General features: G+C 43.4%; 1 protein-coding gene across 1 annotated transcript in view; it reads right to left on the bottom strand.

Annotated features, from left to right (window-relative positions):
- Positions 1–228: 228 nt before the first annotated feature.
- The window catches only part of Liph (lipase H), a 37011-nt gene continuing 21317 nt past the window's right edge, over positions 229–15922 (bottom strand). The window contains exons 4-10 of the mRNA XM_048347014.1: positions 14608–14709; positions 12361–12450; positions 10351–10518; positions 9563–9658; positions 7295–7406; positions 2964–3137; positions 229–360 (exon numbers count right to left, since the gene is read on the bottom strand). Coding sequence (XP_048202971.1) covers positions 273–360; positions 2964–3137; positions 7295–7406; positions 9563–9658; positions 10351–10518; positions 12361–12450; positions 14608–14709 — 830 coding nt within the window. The 3' untranslated portion in view covers positions 229–272. The remainder of the gene's footprint in view (positions 361–2963; positions 3138–7294; positions 7407–9562; positions 9659–10350; positions 10519–12360; positions 12451–14607; positions 14710–15922) is intronic.

Here is a 15922-nt window from a genome sequence, read left to right as displayed (position 1 = left end):
ACATCAAGGCCCCAGGATGCAGCCAGACAAAGCTGGGGGCTGTCTGAACTGGGTTATTTCTGTCTTGCCCTAGTTAGGAGCTCCCTCCCCAGGATCGTTCCAGAACCACAGGTCACTTGACATTTTGCGACATGACATTAGTAGGACACTGCTGAAAATAACCTCAGGTTTTTCTGTGCTTTTGAGCCTTGCAGAAGAGGCAATGTGAAGCTTGTAGAGGATGGAGATGCTGTCTGCTAGACATTGCCACTGCCTCTGAGCACTGCCAGCAGCTACATCTGCAGCTTTGAGCACAGAATAGGTTGGAAGACTGTCTCCACATTTTCCATCAGGACAAGATCATACCGACACAACTGTGCCCTGCAAAAATAAGACCAATCCCCTTGTCAGTGAAATAACAGAAATACCTCCTTCTAATGAAGGACGTTGCATTATATCCTCAGGAAACAAAATTGTATTTCTAATGGAATCAGAAAACATTTGTGTGAAGTAATACATCAGCAAGAAGAAAACACCTAAAAATCTTATTCATCATACAAATTCAACTAGGCTAAAAAGCAATAAGAGAAGCAAAAATATAGTTACCTTTTTGTGGGCTCTTTCTTTGTCTCTCTCTGTGTCTCTTCCCTCCCTCCCTCCTTCCCTCCTCCCTTTCTATTTCCCTCCCTCCCTTCCCCCAGTACTGAGGCTTCAATTCAAGCCTTGACTGGATTCCCCCCACCCCAAGGCTGGTGCTCTACCAATTGAGCCACACCCCCATTTCAGACCTTTCTGCCCATGCGGGCTTCAAATGCAATTCTCACATCTCAGCCCCCTGTGTGGCTAGGACTATAGGCATGAGCCACCTGTGCCCAGCAGTGGTTATGTGTGAATAATATTTTTCTGCTTCTTAAATCTGTATTTGAGGGCTGGGGATATGGCCTAGTGGCAAGAGTGCCTGCCTCATATACATGAGGCCCTGGGTTCGATTCCCCAGCACCACATATACAGAAAATGGCCAGAAGTGGCGCTGTGGCTCAAGTGGCAGAGTGCTAGCCTTGAGTAAAGCCAGGGACAGTGTTCAGGCCCTGAGTCCAAGCCTCAGGACTGGCAAAAAAAAAAAAAAAAAAAAATCTGTATTTGATTTTTAAGACAAAGTAAACATGTATTCCTTGAAAAGCTAGAAGAAAAGGTTTGAAAAGTCCCACAGTACTGTGATATAATTACTCTTCTCTAAGAAGAAATTTGTATTATTAAATATTTTATAGTACACTAAACCTTCAAGAAAAAGAAATCCATAGACAAAGCAACTTTATATTTTCAGCATAATGCTTTTACATTGTCAACAAAAAGAAAAAGCAATTTTGTTGACACTTTTTAAAATATTAAACTTTGTTTTGGCAGTTTGCCATGTGGCAGAGAGCTTTCTTTTCTATGACAAAGTATTGCCTTGCAAGCTGGGAGGGCTGTGTAACTCTAAATCCACTGCATTCGTATTCCCTTAGACTACTGGGCTATTTGAGCACACAGTTTTCTAGAATTAGTGGTCACTTAAACTTTTTGCTTTGTTTTATTTGTTTTGGTTTGTTTTCATTTTCTTGAGGGAGGGTCTGGTTGCATAGTTCATGCTAGTCTCAAATTCGGAATCTCCTATCACAAGAAATGTACACACTGCCCTACTACATAACTGTACCCTTTTTGCACAACACCTTGTCAAAAAATTTTTGTTTAATTAATAAATAAATTACAAAAAAAAATTCGGAATCTCCTGTCTCAGCCTCATGCTAGGATTACACAAGTGCAACACCTAGCCCCTATCTGTTTTTGTTTTGTTTTGTTTGCCAGTCCTAGGGCTTGAACTCTGTCCCTAGGGCCTGAGCACTGTCCCTGGCTTCATTTTGCTCAAGGCTAGCACTCAACCACTTGAGCCACAGTGCCACTTCCGGCTTTTTCTATATATGTGGTGCTGAGGAATCGAACCCAGAGTTTCATGTATATGAGGCAAGCACTTTACCACTAGGCCATATTCCCAGCTCCCCATCCCCCCATCTGTTTTTTTTTTGTTTTTTGTGGGTTTTTTTGGCCAGTCCTGGGGCTTGGACTCAGGGCCTGAGCACTGTCCCTGGCTTCTTCCCGCTCAAGGCTAGCACTCTGCCACTTGAGCCACAGTGCCACTTCTGGCCATTTTCTGTATATGTGGTGCTGGGGAATCGAACCCAGGGCCTCATGTGTACGAGGCAAGCACTCTTGCCACTAGGCCATATCCCCAGCCCCCCCCCCCCCACCACCATCTGTTTTTATCAAGCCTGTTTTTTGGAAAGCTTATCACTTTCTTCACTGTGAATAACAGAATCCTTACAAAACATCACAGCGCCTAGGACTGGCGGCTCATGCCTGTAATCCTAGCTACTCAGAAGGCTGAGATCTGAGATCAAGGTTCAAAGCCAACCCAGACAGAAGAGCCTGGGGGGGCAGGGGGAGCCAGAAATGGAGATGTGATTCACATCGTAGAGCCCCAGCCTTGAGAGGGCCCCTGAGATCTTATCCAGTACCAGGACCAAAACAAAGAAATAAAGAAAAACACAGACCAAGTAGATTAGTTGCTATCCAACATCACTGGAAAGCAAGGGTCTGGCTGGGTTTGGTGGTACATGCCTGTAATCTCAGCACTTGAGAAACCAAGGTAAAAGATTTGAGAGTTTGAGACAATCCTGGGCTACATAAGGAGATCCTATGTCCAAAAAAGGGGAGAAGTGGGGTGGGGGGGGGGAAAGTGAGGGGGGAGGGAGAAGAGAAAAGAGGAAAGGAGACCAAAAGAGGGAGAAAGGAAGGAAGGAAGGAAGGAAGGAAGGAAGGAAGGAAGGAAGGAAGGAAGGAAGGAAGGAAGGAAGGAAGGAGGGAGGGAGGGAGGGAGGGAGGGAGGGAGGGAGAGAAATGAGAGTGTGGAGAAGAAGGAAGTTTGTCAAACCCTGCCTTTAGCTCACCTCTCTGGATGGACAAGGGACCTGAGCTTCATCCGGAGGATCCTGAGCTTGTACTTTGGGCCTATCACAGACCCTGTAGAGAACACCAAGGACACAGCAGCCACTTTATCTAGATCTTGATTAAATCTTGCCAGCAGACTCACTTGCTGATATTTCTGAAATGTGGCTGGTTCACTGGAAGGAGAGATAAGGAAGACATTTAAAAGTAGGTTAATAAGCTGGGTGCCAGTGGTTCATGCCTGCAGTCCTAGTCACTAAGGAGGCTGCAACCTGGAGGATGGAGTTCAAAGTCAGCCTGGGAAGAAAAATCAGAGAAACTATTGAAAAGCCAGACTAAAGCCATTTTGAAGTCAGGCCCCACTTTACTACGCGAACCTGAGATAAGCAGGCCCTGTGAGCAAACCCAGGCCACCAATTATCCTGGCTAGCAGAACGAGTTTATTAAGGCCCAGCTAGTCAGGAAACTCCCTGCTTAACTCTAACCGCCTGGGAATGCTTAACTCTAATCACCCCGGAATGTCCCTAGCCCTGAGAACACCTGATTGTTGCAACTTTGGTTTTTTTTTGCTTTTATAAGCCCTGTGAAATCTTATCTCAGGGCCTTCCTCCTAACCTTCACTGTGTTGGTGGGTAGGACGAGGCCCGATCTGCAGCTCGCCTGAATAAAGCCTTGCTTTTGCATTTCGGAACATCTGGCTCTCGGTGGTCTTCTTGGTGGTCTTCTCGCACTTGGGCATAACACTATCTCCAATAAAGCAGCAAAAACCACTGGCACCTGGCTCCGTCCTATTTTGTGATGATGTCTGTCATCCTAGCTACTCAGGAGGCTGAGATCTGAGGATGATGGTTCAAAGCCAGCCTGGACAGAAAAGGCCGTGAGAGTCTTATCTCCAGTTAATTACCAGAAAGCCATATGTAGAGCTGCAGATCAAGTAGTAGAGTGCTAGCCTTGAGAAGAAAAAAAAAAAGCTCAGGGACAGCACCCAGGCCCTGAGTTCAAGCCCAGGACTAGCACAAAAAGTAGGATTGGAGGTATGGATCAAGTGATAGAGCACCAGCCATGAGCAAAAAAAGAAAAACTGAGTAAGAAGATGAGGTCCCAAGCTCAAACCCCAGTACCAGCAAAAGAAAAAGGAAATATATGTGTGTGTGTGTGTGTGTGTGCATGTGTATATATATATGTATATGTGTATATATACATTTCTAATTAAAGAAATCTGCTTTTGCACCCTCCAAATCATTAGTTAATAGGCATCCACCTGACTTCCATCACCTATACTAGCTGTCTTCTGGATCAAAGTGAACTTATTTCCAAAGACTACCTAAATGAAGCTGCTGACCCCTAGCTGGAGTGAAGAAGTTCACTTCTGAGGCTGGTCTACCATGTGCCAGATGGCGTCCTCATCTCTGGATCCCCTGAAACATTCTGTCTCCCTGATATCCTGAAGCGTTCAATGAGGTAGGTACTGTTTTCCTATTTGATGTACAGATAGGGTAATCCAATTCTAGATTTTACTGGTTACAGGAAGAGTCAGAAGACAGATGATAATCTTGCCTATAACTCCATCTGGTCTCAGTGTGGAAATGAGATCAGAAAAAGCCTGTCTATGTAACCAGGGCAAAGGTCCCTCCTTAGAGGCTCTGTATCCCTCACCATGGCCTTGCCCAGTCTTCTGTGCAGACCCCTAGATATCATATCACCATGTGCTTGAGCAGTTGCACATTCAGGACTCTGGGCATCAGGTCATAGCCCCTGGATGCTGGAAGACTTGCACGTAATAACAGTGCTGATTGGATCCTAGATGTGGGGCCTCAATGGGAAGGCAGAGAGGATAAAGGATGCATGGAGAGCATGAGGCTGTGTAGAGCCTCTGATTGGGCCTGGGGACTAATATGGCTCTCGGGCTGTCCAACGAAATCTTAGGAGTCATGTAGCTGTGTACTAGAGACACCTTATTAACTCCTGCATAATGGCACCCCAAGCAATGCCTTCTCTTTAGACCCCTCCTGTTTAGCAGGAGTTCTGTTTGCTTGTGGACTTATTCTCCAGGAATATAGAGAGAAAAAACTCAATCCAGGTATCACAAAGACTAGCTAAACTCAAGAAACAAACTCGAATATATCTCCCTTGATATGTTAAAGTTTATCTTTGAAATGTAAAAGGAAAGCACTCATAATTTCACAAAGAAAAAGAACAACTATTTCCTTTTTTTCCAGATAATCACTGGCTGGTGGTGATTTTATCAAAAGCTTTTAGTAGGTGCTTTTTAGTTTTCTTTTTTTTTATTATTTCTAATAGATTTTAATGAAAACAGAGTATATTTTTTAACTTTCTCAGGACTTTTTTTGACTTATTTCTTTTTTTGTATTATTGAGATGATTTTATACTTCACATAATTTTATATTCTACATTTTTCATTTAGTGTAAATTCTTAATATGTCTCATAAGAACTTCAATGCAAAATAATATTCCATTAATTGTAATAGTTAACCATTTCCCCATTGTTGGGTTTTTAGTGTGTTTCCAGTTTATGCTGTACATTATATTTCCTGAGTGTCAGAAATATACATACATGTACATATGTACACATCTGTGTATGTGTTATACATATAATATGAGCTCATAAAATAATAAAAATGTAACTGTAGTAAGTGAAGCAAGGGGTAACATTGTCCAAAAAGTATTGTACTCATTACCTGAATTATGACATGGAAAACATCTATAAAATAAAATATAATGATATAAAACAACTATAAAATTATATTTAAAGAAAAAAATAGGGCTGGGGATATGGCCTAGTGGCAAAGAATGCTTGCCTCGTATACATGAGGCCCTGGGTTCGATTCCTCAGCACCACATATACAGAAAATGGCCAGAAGCGGCGCTGTGGCTCAAGTGGCAGAGTGCTAGCCTTGAGCAAAAAAGAAGCCAGGGACAGTGCTCAGGCCCTGAGTTCACGGCCTAGGACTGGCCAAAAAGAAAGAAAGAAAGAAAGAAAAAATAGAGATGTGTGTATTTAGTAGAACCTTTTTCCTTTGGAAATGAGCCAGCTGCAGATGGGACAAGTCCTTGTCTTTTATGTTGAATATCCCATTATGGCTTTAACATTAATATTTTTTAATCAACAATAGTTTTCATGGTTTAGATAGGAAATGTCCCCAATGGCTTGTTCATTAAAGGCTGGATCCCACAGCAATCAGTTTTCTGAGCTGATTCTGTCATGAGGACTCTATCTTCCTCAATAAGTTAATCCGTTGGTGAATGGGCTATGAGGAGGTGGGGCCTTCTTGGAGGAAGTGGGTCACTGGGGGTGCACTTTTGAAAGGAATATCTTGTCCCAAGACAACTTTCTCAGATTCTCAGTCTTCCTCCCCCACCTTTTTTCTCCCCCTTCCCTTCCCCCCCCACTCCCCCACCCCCCCACCCCCGCTTCCTGGCTGCCATAAAGTGATCAGCTATGCCATGCCCTTCCATCATTATAAACTGCCTGACTGAGGCCCAAAGGAGCCAAATGACCGTGGACTGCAACCTCGGAAACCCCGAATCAAAATAAATATTTTTCACCTTATGTTGACTTTCTTAGGTATTTTGTCATAGATAAAGGGGAAAAAAAGCATTGTACATTCATGTAGTACAGTGACATTTTGATATAGGTATACAACATGGATAAATAAATTAGCATTTTCCTATATAGTTTAAGCTTTACAGTAGCAAGACTGATTTTTTTAAATTAAATAATCCACCAGGTGCTGGTGGCTCACACCTGTAATCCTAGCTACTCAAGAGGCTGAGATCTGAGGATCACCAGTAAAAGCCAGTACAGGCAGAAAAGTCTCTGTGCAACTCTTATCTCCAATTAACCACTCAAAAACTGGAAGTGGTGCTGTGGCTCGAGTGGTACAGCGCTAGCCTTGAGTACAGAGAGGCTCTGAGATAGTGCCCAGGCCCTGAGTTCAAGCCCCACAACTGACAAATAAATAAATAAATAAATAAATAAATAAATAAATAAATAAATAAATAAATAAATAAATAAATAAATGTATGTCTAATCCAAGGAAGAAAGAAGGGAAGGGAAAAAAACAACATAGTAGGGAATAAGGAAAAAAGGAAGGAGGGAGGAAAGGAAAGAAAGCCATTGTACCAGTTACGTTTCTAGAGAGTCTGAGAGATCAAAAGCCAAAGGAAACAACTATGCAATATATTCCATTGTGAATTTTGTAAACAGGGAAAAGTGTCATCTCATAAATAAATCTCGGCCATATCTGAGATTTAATTTTTCCAAATAAAAAAGGTAACTCGAGAACTGCAAACTGGAAACAACTCAACTTACTGGTTGATTTTTGATTCTGTGGTGTTTCCATCTTTGTCTGTCAGTTTGATTATAATGGACCCCCTTCTTATGTTCTTGTTCCAAGATAAAATGTCCACAAAATAATGATATACTGCAAAACAGGGAGAGAACACATAGGAGACAGACACCCTTAAGCTGCTACCCTGGCTGGCCTGGTTCCCAAAAGGCAGCACCCCTAATAACTGATAATAATCTTCTTCCAGAGTTTCTCTTAAGAGATCCAGAGTGGTTTTTTTTCCCCCTACTATTCCTTTCTCCTCTCTGACAAAGATGGCAAGAGTGTCAATAGTATTTAATGGGATCCAGTTGCCATGTTCAAACACCTCAAGTTCCCATCTTATGTCCTCAAGTTCCATGGCCTAATGTTATTATGATTGGCCCACTCCAATTACTTCCCACATTAGTATAAAACAGCCAAATAGCCCTTTGGAGGCATGCCATACTCAAAAGGTCTTTCACAATTTGTGCTGTCTCCACTAGCCTGTGTGGACTCCCTCTCCTTTTACCCAGGCATGTGAAGCTCCTGCACCTCCACTCTCTCTCTCTGGTCCAGGCCTTCCCTGATGGACACCTTGCTTGGTCCACTTTGCAAATCCATCATTCAGCTTTCAGCTTAATACCATTGATTTTTCACGAGACCTTTTCTGGTTCTCAGCCTAAATCATCAGATCACCTTTCTTGGAATTCCTGTCATGCTCTAGACTTCCTCTATTACAAAATGAAGAAGAAAAAGAAAACGGGAAATAGTGAGTAGATCTAAGTATTGCCTAAATAGTAACTGGTGAGTTTTTATATATAAAACTAAAATATACTACAGTAAGAATAGTTATTCATCTGAAGTAACACATTCTAGGCACCCTGTCTTGGCTAGACTTGCAAGCAAAGGAAGGGAAGCTTGGGGAGATTCTGACTCCAGGAAGGAATAAGTCCACTGGCCCTGGAGTAACAGGTACCAGAAAGGCACCAGGTAACAGACTCTGGCCTGTCACACAGAGCTCCAAGGACAAGCCTAGTAATCGGCTACCTCTTTTAAAAACAATTGTTCCCACCAGAGCAAAAGCTGACTCCATCTTCACTAAGCTCTCCCCTGAGAAGTTCCCCTTCACTATGGTAAGTTGTGTAAACTGCTTGACCACCTGAGGTGTGGAAGGTTCAAGGAATGTTCAAGGTTAAACCTGTGCCCTCCCATGAGTAGGCGGATCCACCAGCATCAAGTGAGCCCTGCCAAATCCATGGCGCCAATTCTAACTAGAATGATAGGTTGGTTCAAACCGATACTATGAGACAGACTGTAACCCCAATGGCCACCTGCGTGTGGCAGGTTTGACTATGTGATGTTTAGCTTTTTTTTTTTTTTTTTTTGGCCAGTCCTGGGCCTTGGACTCGGCCTGAGCACTGTCTCTGGCTTCTTCCCGCTCAAGGCTAGCACTCGGCCACCTGAGCCACAGCGCCCCTTCTGGCCGTTTTCCACATATGTGGTGCTGGGGAATCAAACCCAGAGCTTCATGTGTAGGAGGCAAGCACTCTTGCCGCTAGGCCATATTCCCAGCCTGCGATGTTTGGCTTTATAACCAGGCCTGGAAGGCCACACGAGGTCGCAGTTTCAGCTCCCAAGTCTGGGCTGCGACCCTGGCCAGTTGGTTTGCTTTTTACTTCCCCAGTAAATCCATCCTTTTATCATCTTTTTGCTGGAGACTGAGTGGTGGACTCTTGGAGGAACCAGGAATCCTCTCCCTTGGGCCGGGGGGGGGGGGGGGGGGGGGTTACTCCATTACAGTAAGGAAGGAAACACACCTGCCCAAATAAAGCCTAATTGCATCCCAGAGCATTTAGCCACTCCCCTAATTAGCTCCCATCTGAATTTCTAAATCTCTTGGTATCTTCAAGTCATCATAGTTCTTAGACAGCTAGAACTGACCCATAAATGACCCCCTGAATTTTCACAGGCCCCATTTCATGTCTCTTGAGGAATGAAGCAATTTCCTGGAAGAGGTGAATGATTATAATGATCATCCAGAGATACTAAACTCTGATTGATTGGTATTTTTATCCTAATACCTTGAAAGACGGGCATTATTATCCCCATCTTACCAGTCAGGACCTTGAGACTCACATGACTTGAGTTCACACAACTATTATGTGACAGGATCCCTCTAGTTCCAAAGGTCACACTTTCCTGTGACCTTCTGAGATGCACACATCCCTACCAAAAAAGGCTTGCAAGGACCACCCACATGCACCACTCACGGCAGAATGGTTCCTTCTCAGCCGTGTCAAAGAATGCTGTAGTCACTGGAGGATCTTTCTCCCTCAAGTAATCTTTCCAGTTATCAGCATAATAGCCTAGAAGGCAAATTAGAAAGGGTATAACACTAAGATTATGCAAGTGTAGGCAAATGTATTAACTAAATTACAGTAGATTCAAGAGACAACTCAAACAGCCGTAATTCCTTAGAAGGGCCAAATCAAAGTTCAACAAAATAAACACTAGGAAACTGGGAAGAGTGAGGTTAAGGGGAGGGAAGTAGACAAATGAAAAATAGAAAGGGGAGTTGAAAGAAAAAAGAATGCAATAAAATTAATTATAAAATTAAGAAAAGTGAGGGAAGGGAAGGGTTGGGAGGGATGGATGAGAATGCTGGAAAGAATGACTTTGATCAAGATGCCTAGTTGAATGGCCACTCCTTTGTGCTTTGAGTGCTGGAATGGCAGGAGTGTGCCCCCAGGCCTGGTTCTGACACTGTTTATAGTTAGGAGACTTGAGTTCAAAGAACAAATTGATGAGAGAAAAACTGATTAGCCAGGTATGGTGATGGACCTCTATAATCTCAACACATGCAAGGCTGGAGGATCATAATTTCCAGGGCCCTGTAACAAGGCCCTGTCTCCAAAAACCAACTTTCTTAATAAAATGAAGACATTTATATAGACAAATACAATGTTTGAGTCTACTTTCAGATGGTAAAAAGGTTCTAGGATCTGTACCACAAATGAATTCTTTGTTCCCCGGAGGGATAATTGCGTACTGGACTTACCCACCAGGGGACAGGACACCTTTTGTGGCATGCCACAGTTGACACACTTGCCATTCCTGTAATCCCTGTAGGAGTCACACGGGTAAGCGGTGATGGCACAGCTCTCTCTCAGCGAGGCGAGGTACAGGTACACAGACCTCTGGTGATCACACTTGAAATACTGAGAGCCTTGATTGTAAAGGGAATGGTAATAGTAGAGCAGCTGGAGTATGAAATAGTACACACACATATACCACGTGTAAGAGATATACAAACCTATATCTTTAATTGTATGAAATAAGGGTGATGATACAGGTGCTTCTGTGGTTGTAAATTTGGGGGATGGGGTGTAGCTCAGTGATAGAGTGCTTGTCTAGCTGTGGTGAGGTTCTGGATTCAATGTCCAGCACCATTCCTCCACAAAAAGAAAGGAAAGTTAATGTTAACTACACCTTCCTGGTTAATTTTAGCATTAAAAAAAGTCAGCTGCACTGTTGCATGCCTTTAGTCCCAGCTACTTGGGAGACTCAAGCAGGAAGATTAAAATGTCAAGTCCAGTCTGTCAGATTTAGCAAAATCTTGTCTCAAGTAACCAAACAAAAGCCCAGAAAATGATAAAGGTTGTACTTCTGGTATAGACAAATCAGAACCAATATTGTACATAACAACATGCTAGATATCCGGTACTTTATACGACATGTCTCTAACCCTCACAATCTTTTAAGTTAGGTATCATTCCCCTTTATAGATGGGAACCTCAGGCATTATGCTAATAAGTAGAAAAGCAGGAATTTTAAAGCCAGCTCTTTGTAGCTCTAAAACCCATGCTTAGTGCTGTTGAGATTCTCACAATACTGTCCCCAACCAGCATCATTAACCTCACCTATGCCTATGGTATTGAAGTCTCCAAAAATCTGTGTTTTAACCTCCTTGCACATAATTCTTATAAACCACAGCTTTGCTACCGAGTAGAAGATGATAGTGATGTTAGAACAGGGTAGGAGACAGCATACTAATTAGACGTGTGTGTGTGTTCCTAGGTGTTCAAGTCAGGTGTCACACTTGCTAGGCAAGTGCTCCACTAGTTGAGCCAAGCCTCCAGCCCCTTTTGCACTGTTTACTTTCCAGGTAGGATTTTACTTCATGGCCAAATCAGCCTGAGCTGTGATCTTCCTACTTAAGCTTCCTGTGTCACTGGGAGTTACAGACATACTGGTATCACCGGTGCATGTGCCGGCACAGCCAGCCATCAGTTGAGATGGAGTTTTGTGAGTTTTTATACCTAGACTTAACCTCGGACCTCTGTCCTCCAATCTCTGCTTCCCTATCTATGGCTAAGATTAGAAGCTTGAGCCACCACCCCTGACCACCTCACTTTTATGTTGCCCTTCAACTCCTGATTTTTGTCTTGTAAATTTGAGTTTTCAATTTGTTATTGATATTTATGCCATCTTTCTTTTCAGGAAATTTACTTGCTATTAAGAACCACCCCATTAGTGGGGAGCTGGTGGCTCATGAGTATCACAGTTCAAAGCCAGCCTTGACAGGAAAGCCCATGAGATTATTATCTCCAATTAATCACAGAAAAAGTCAAAATTGGTGCTGTGGCCCAAGTGGTAGAACACTAGCCTTGAGCAACAGGAGCTTAGGGACAGTGCTCAGGCCCAGAGTTCAAGTCCTAGGGCTGACAAAAACATGTAGAATAATGTCAGATTTTTTTTAAATGCCCTTATCAAAACACTATTTTACTAAGTATAAAATATCTGTACTTGGCTGGGGATATGGCCTAGTGGCAAGAGAGCTTGCCTCGTATACATGAGGCCCTGGGTTCAATTCCCCAGCACCACATATACAGAAAACAGCCAGAAGTGGCGCTGTGGCTCAAGTGGCAGAGTGCTAGCCTTGAGCAAAAGGAAGCCAGGGACAGTGCTCAGGCCCTGAGTCCAAGGCCCAGGACTGGCCAAAAATAAATAAATAAATAAATAAATAAATAAATAAATAAATAAATAAATAAATAATATCTGCACTTACCTCCAAATATGGTTTTGGGACAGCCAGGTTGATCCAACCCTCCATTTGGGTAGAAGTCTATGTTTCCTAATGGTTCCTTGTAGCCCAGTGCTAGAAAAGAAACATTGTACTTTTTGTACTGCTTAGAACTTTCCACCTTCACAGTAGGCAGCCTTGAGCAAAAAATCTAAACAAAAGCACAGGTCCCTCAATTCAAGCCCCAGTGCTGGCACCAAAAAATTAATAAATGAATATTTTTTTTCTTTAGTCATTCTACCTTCTTTCAGTCTATTGGAAATGATAGAACACTAAGTGGTGCTCAAAGTGATAGAGTATTAGCCTTGAGCACAAAAGCTCAGGGACAGTCCCAGGCCCTGAGTTCAAGCCCCAGGTCTAGGAAAAAGAGAAAATAAAATTGGGATCCAGGATGATAAAAATGAATGGAAACATTTCTAGAAAATGAGGGTCTTAAAATTATATTTAGGAGCCTTTAACTACTATTACTTGCATGAGGAATGGGAAATGGTTCTCTCTTTTTTCCATTTCTTCCTAACTCAACAGTGTTATATTAAAATAAATCCTGCTAAAACTTAAATAAAATCTACATTTAGGCTGGGCACCAGTGGCTCACATCATTCATCCTACCTACTCAGAAGGAGGCTAAGGTCTGAGACTGGCAGTTCAAAGCCAGCCTAGGCAGGCAAGTCCATGAGATTCTTATCTCCAATTGACCCCACCACCAAAAAAAAAAGGCAAAAATTGGATCTATGACTAAAGTGGAGCACTAGTCTTGAGCAAAAGAGCTCAAGGACACTGCCTAGGCCTTGGGTTCAAGTCCGAGGACTGTACCTAAAAAAGAAAACAAACAAAAAACAAAAAAAAGAGTAGAACCTGGATTCTGAGTTCACATCTGCCTCACTACCCTGCTGAAGGAGAATTTTCCTTCAAAATTCATTTTCCAAGAATAAAAAGTAAACTGGTTTATTCCTTCAAGCATAAAAATAGCACTGAGGCATCACACTTTTGCAAGCCCACCACGCAGTTGTTTCAAAGAGAGGCCTTTCTTCTCAAAGGCCACACCAGAGTTCCCACAGCATATGGTCAGGGTTTGAGTTTCTTGATTTCTGTCTTGTTTATGGTGGTGCTGGGGCATCCTGAGCTACATTCCCAGCCCTGGGTCAAGGGCATTTTAGGTCCAGGCATCAGGGTGGTGCCCTGTAATTTTATTGCCTGTAATCCTAGCTCCTCAGGAAGCTGAGATCTGAGAATCCTCATTGGAAGCCAGTCTGAACACACAAATCCAAGAGACTCCAGTTAGTCAGCAACCAACCAACTAACCAACAATCAGAAAACTGGCAGTGAAAACTGGTAGAGTGCTGGCCTTGAGGGAAAAAAGCTAAGCGAAAGCCTGAAGCCCTGAGTTCAAGCCTAATAAACACACACACACACTTAACGTTTTTTAGGTGGTCATGTCATAAAGAGAACATGCAATTAAATGAACCTCTCTGTTATGTTTCTTCCCTCTTTCCCCAGTTCCTGCTCCAGCTCTTCTCCCAGACCTCTGGGTATGGGAGACTCTAGTACCCAAATCCAGATAGGAATCAGCGTTCTGAAAGACAGAAATAGCCTTGGGAGATTCTCAGAGAGACAGGTCACTGGAGAAACACGGCACCTGAATTTACCTTTCAATTTAAGGAAATAACAAAAGCCAAGACAGATACCCAGGAAATCACATACTCTTAATCCAGCTGCATTTAAGGAAATGTTTATTCAGAGTGGAGAAATCCTGTCCTTGACTGGGCACTTGATCACTTTGTTCATTTGTTTATTTGGTGCCAATCTTGGGGCTTGAACTCAGGGCCTGGGTGATATCACTGAACTTTTTTGTTCAAGGCTAGCACTTCACCACTTCAGTCATAACTCTACTTCTGGCTCTTTTGAGGGGCAGCTAATTGGAGAGACTGGATGTTCCTGCCCAGGTTGGCTTCAAACTGTGATCCTCAGATCTCAGCCTCCTAAGTAGCTAGGATTACAGGGGGGAGCCACCAGTGCCTGCCTTATGATCGCTTAAAAGAGATGATGGAAAGTCATCCCTACTGCAGTGTGTCATGCTAGTGGGCCCTCTGGTACTTCACCTTCCCTTGCCCATCTCTGCAGATTTGGAGCCCTGCTCTGAAGGGAAAGAGCGCATGTGGAGGAACCTGCTCCTGACAGTTCCTTGGAGAGACTGGGAGCAGTGCCTCTGACCCCCAATGACAGGAATGTTACCGTCAGTGTCGGAGTGGATGACATCCACGAACTTCGCATCGCTGGGGTCTAATCTGTCCTGGGGAGGTCTCCCATTGAATAAAGGGCCCGCAGGGTCAAGACCTGGAAAGAAAACAGAGTGGCTTGGCAGCCCCACGCCATGAGTCACCATGCATGCCTTTGATCCCTCCAGGTGAGGTGCTCACAGACTTCAGGGCACCCCACTGTGAGCAAGCACCCACATTCCTCTCCTGCTTTTTTAGGGCTCCTCTCCACAGCCCTGTGGCTCGTTCCCACAGTGCAGCCCTGGCAGTGCTCCTGAGAACTCCAGGAGAGCTTGACCAGCAAAAAGCCAGGCGGATAACAAATTCCCCTTTACCCATTTTAGAGGATCTAGAAACTACACTCAGCCCTCTCTTCTGGTTCTGAATCACTCTTTTATGGCATCTGCTTTATTCATAGCTTAGCTCATTTGACCCACATTGCAGACCTGAGAGGGAGGCAGGTAGCTATTAGGATTCCCATTTTACAGTTGGCTAAACTGAGGTTCCGGAACGCAAGCATCTCAGGCAAAGCCTAGCCTCAAAGAGTATCACATGGAGTTCTTGCTATCATGGCATGAGTTGAGTCAGCTCAGCAGGAAATGGTGAAACTTGGCCAGGCCAAGGACCTGGCCAGGTATGGAAAAGGATTTGACTCCCTGCAGATATGGACAATTGAACCCATCCCACAATGCCTGAGCTGATTCCTTGTCCTTGTTAATCGGACATCATACACCATTGCTACAAAGCCACTGGAAAAACAGAGGCGTTCCTATGATACTGTAGCCACAAAATAAGAACTTAAAAAAGAAGACAGAGCTCTGTATATCACCTTTATAATAATTAGAAAAATAACAGGAATGTTTAAAAAAAAAGTCAGAGGCTAGAAAAGGCTCCCCTTACTAGAAGCCTATGATGAGGCCATCATGAGAAGATATCTGTTTTCTTTGAGGCTTTAGTCCATAAATATAATTTTATTTTTTGAAACTTCCCAGTACAACAGTTTTGTTTTTGTTACTGTTTTCTTGTCTGTGTTTGTGTGTATGGAGTTTCTGTTTTGCTAGTGTGTGTGTGTGTGTGTGTGTGTGTGTGTGTGTGTGTGTGTACACTGGGACTTGAACTCAAGGCCTTGGCTTTTTCACTCAAGGCTGATGCCCTATCACTTGAGCCACACCTCATCTTCCAGATCTTTGCTGGTGAACTAGAGATAAGCAACTCACAGACTTTTCTGCTCATACTGGCTTGGCACCACAGTCCTCAGATCTCAGCCTCCTGAGTAGCCAAGACCACAGGCA

Source organism: Perognathus longimembris, chromosome 5 (genome assembly GCF_023159225.1).
Source record: "Perognathus longimembris pacificus isolate PPM17 chromosome 5, ASM2315922v1, whole genome shotgun sequence".
Lineage (NCBI taxonomy): Eukaryota > Metazoa > Chordata > Mammalia > Rodentia > Heteromyidae > Perognathus > Perognathus longimembris.
This window is presented reverse-complemented; position numbering and strand designations above follow the sequence as displayed.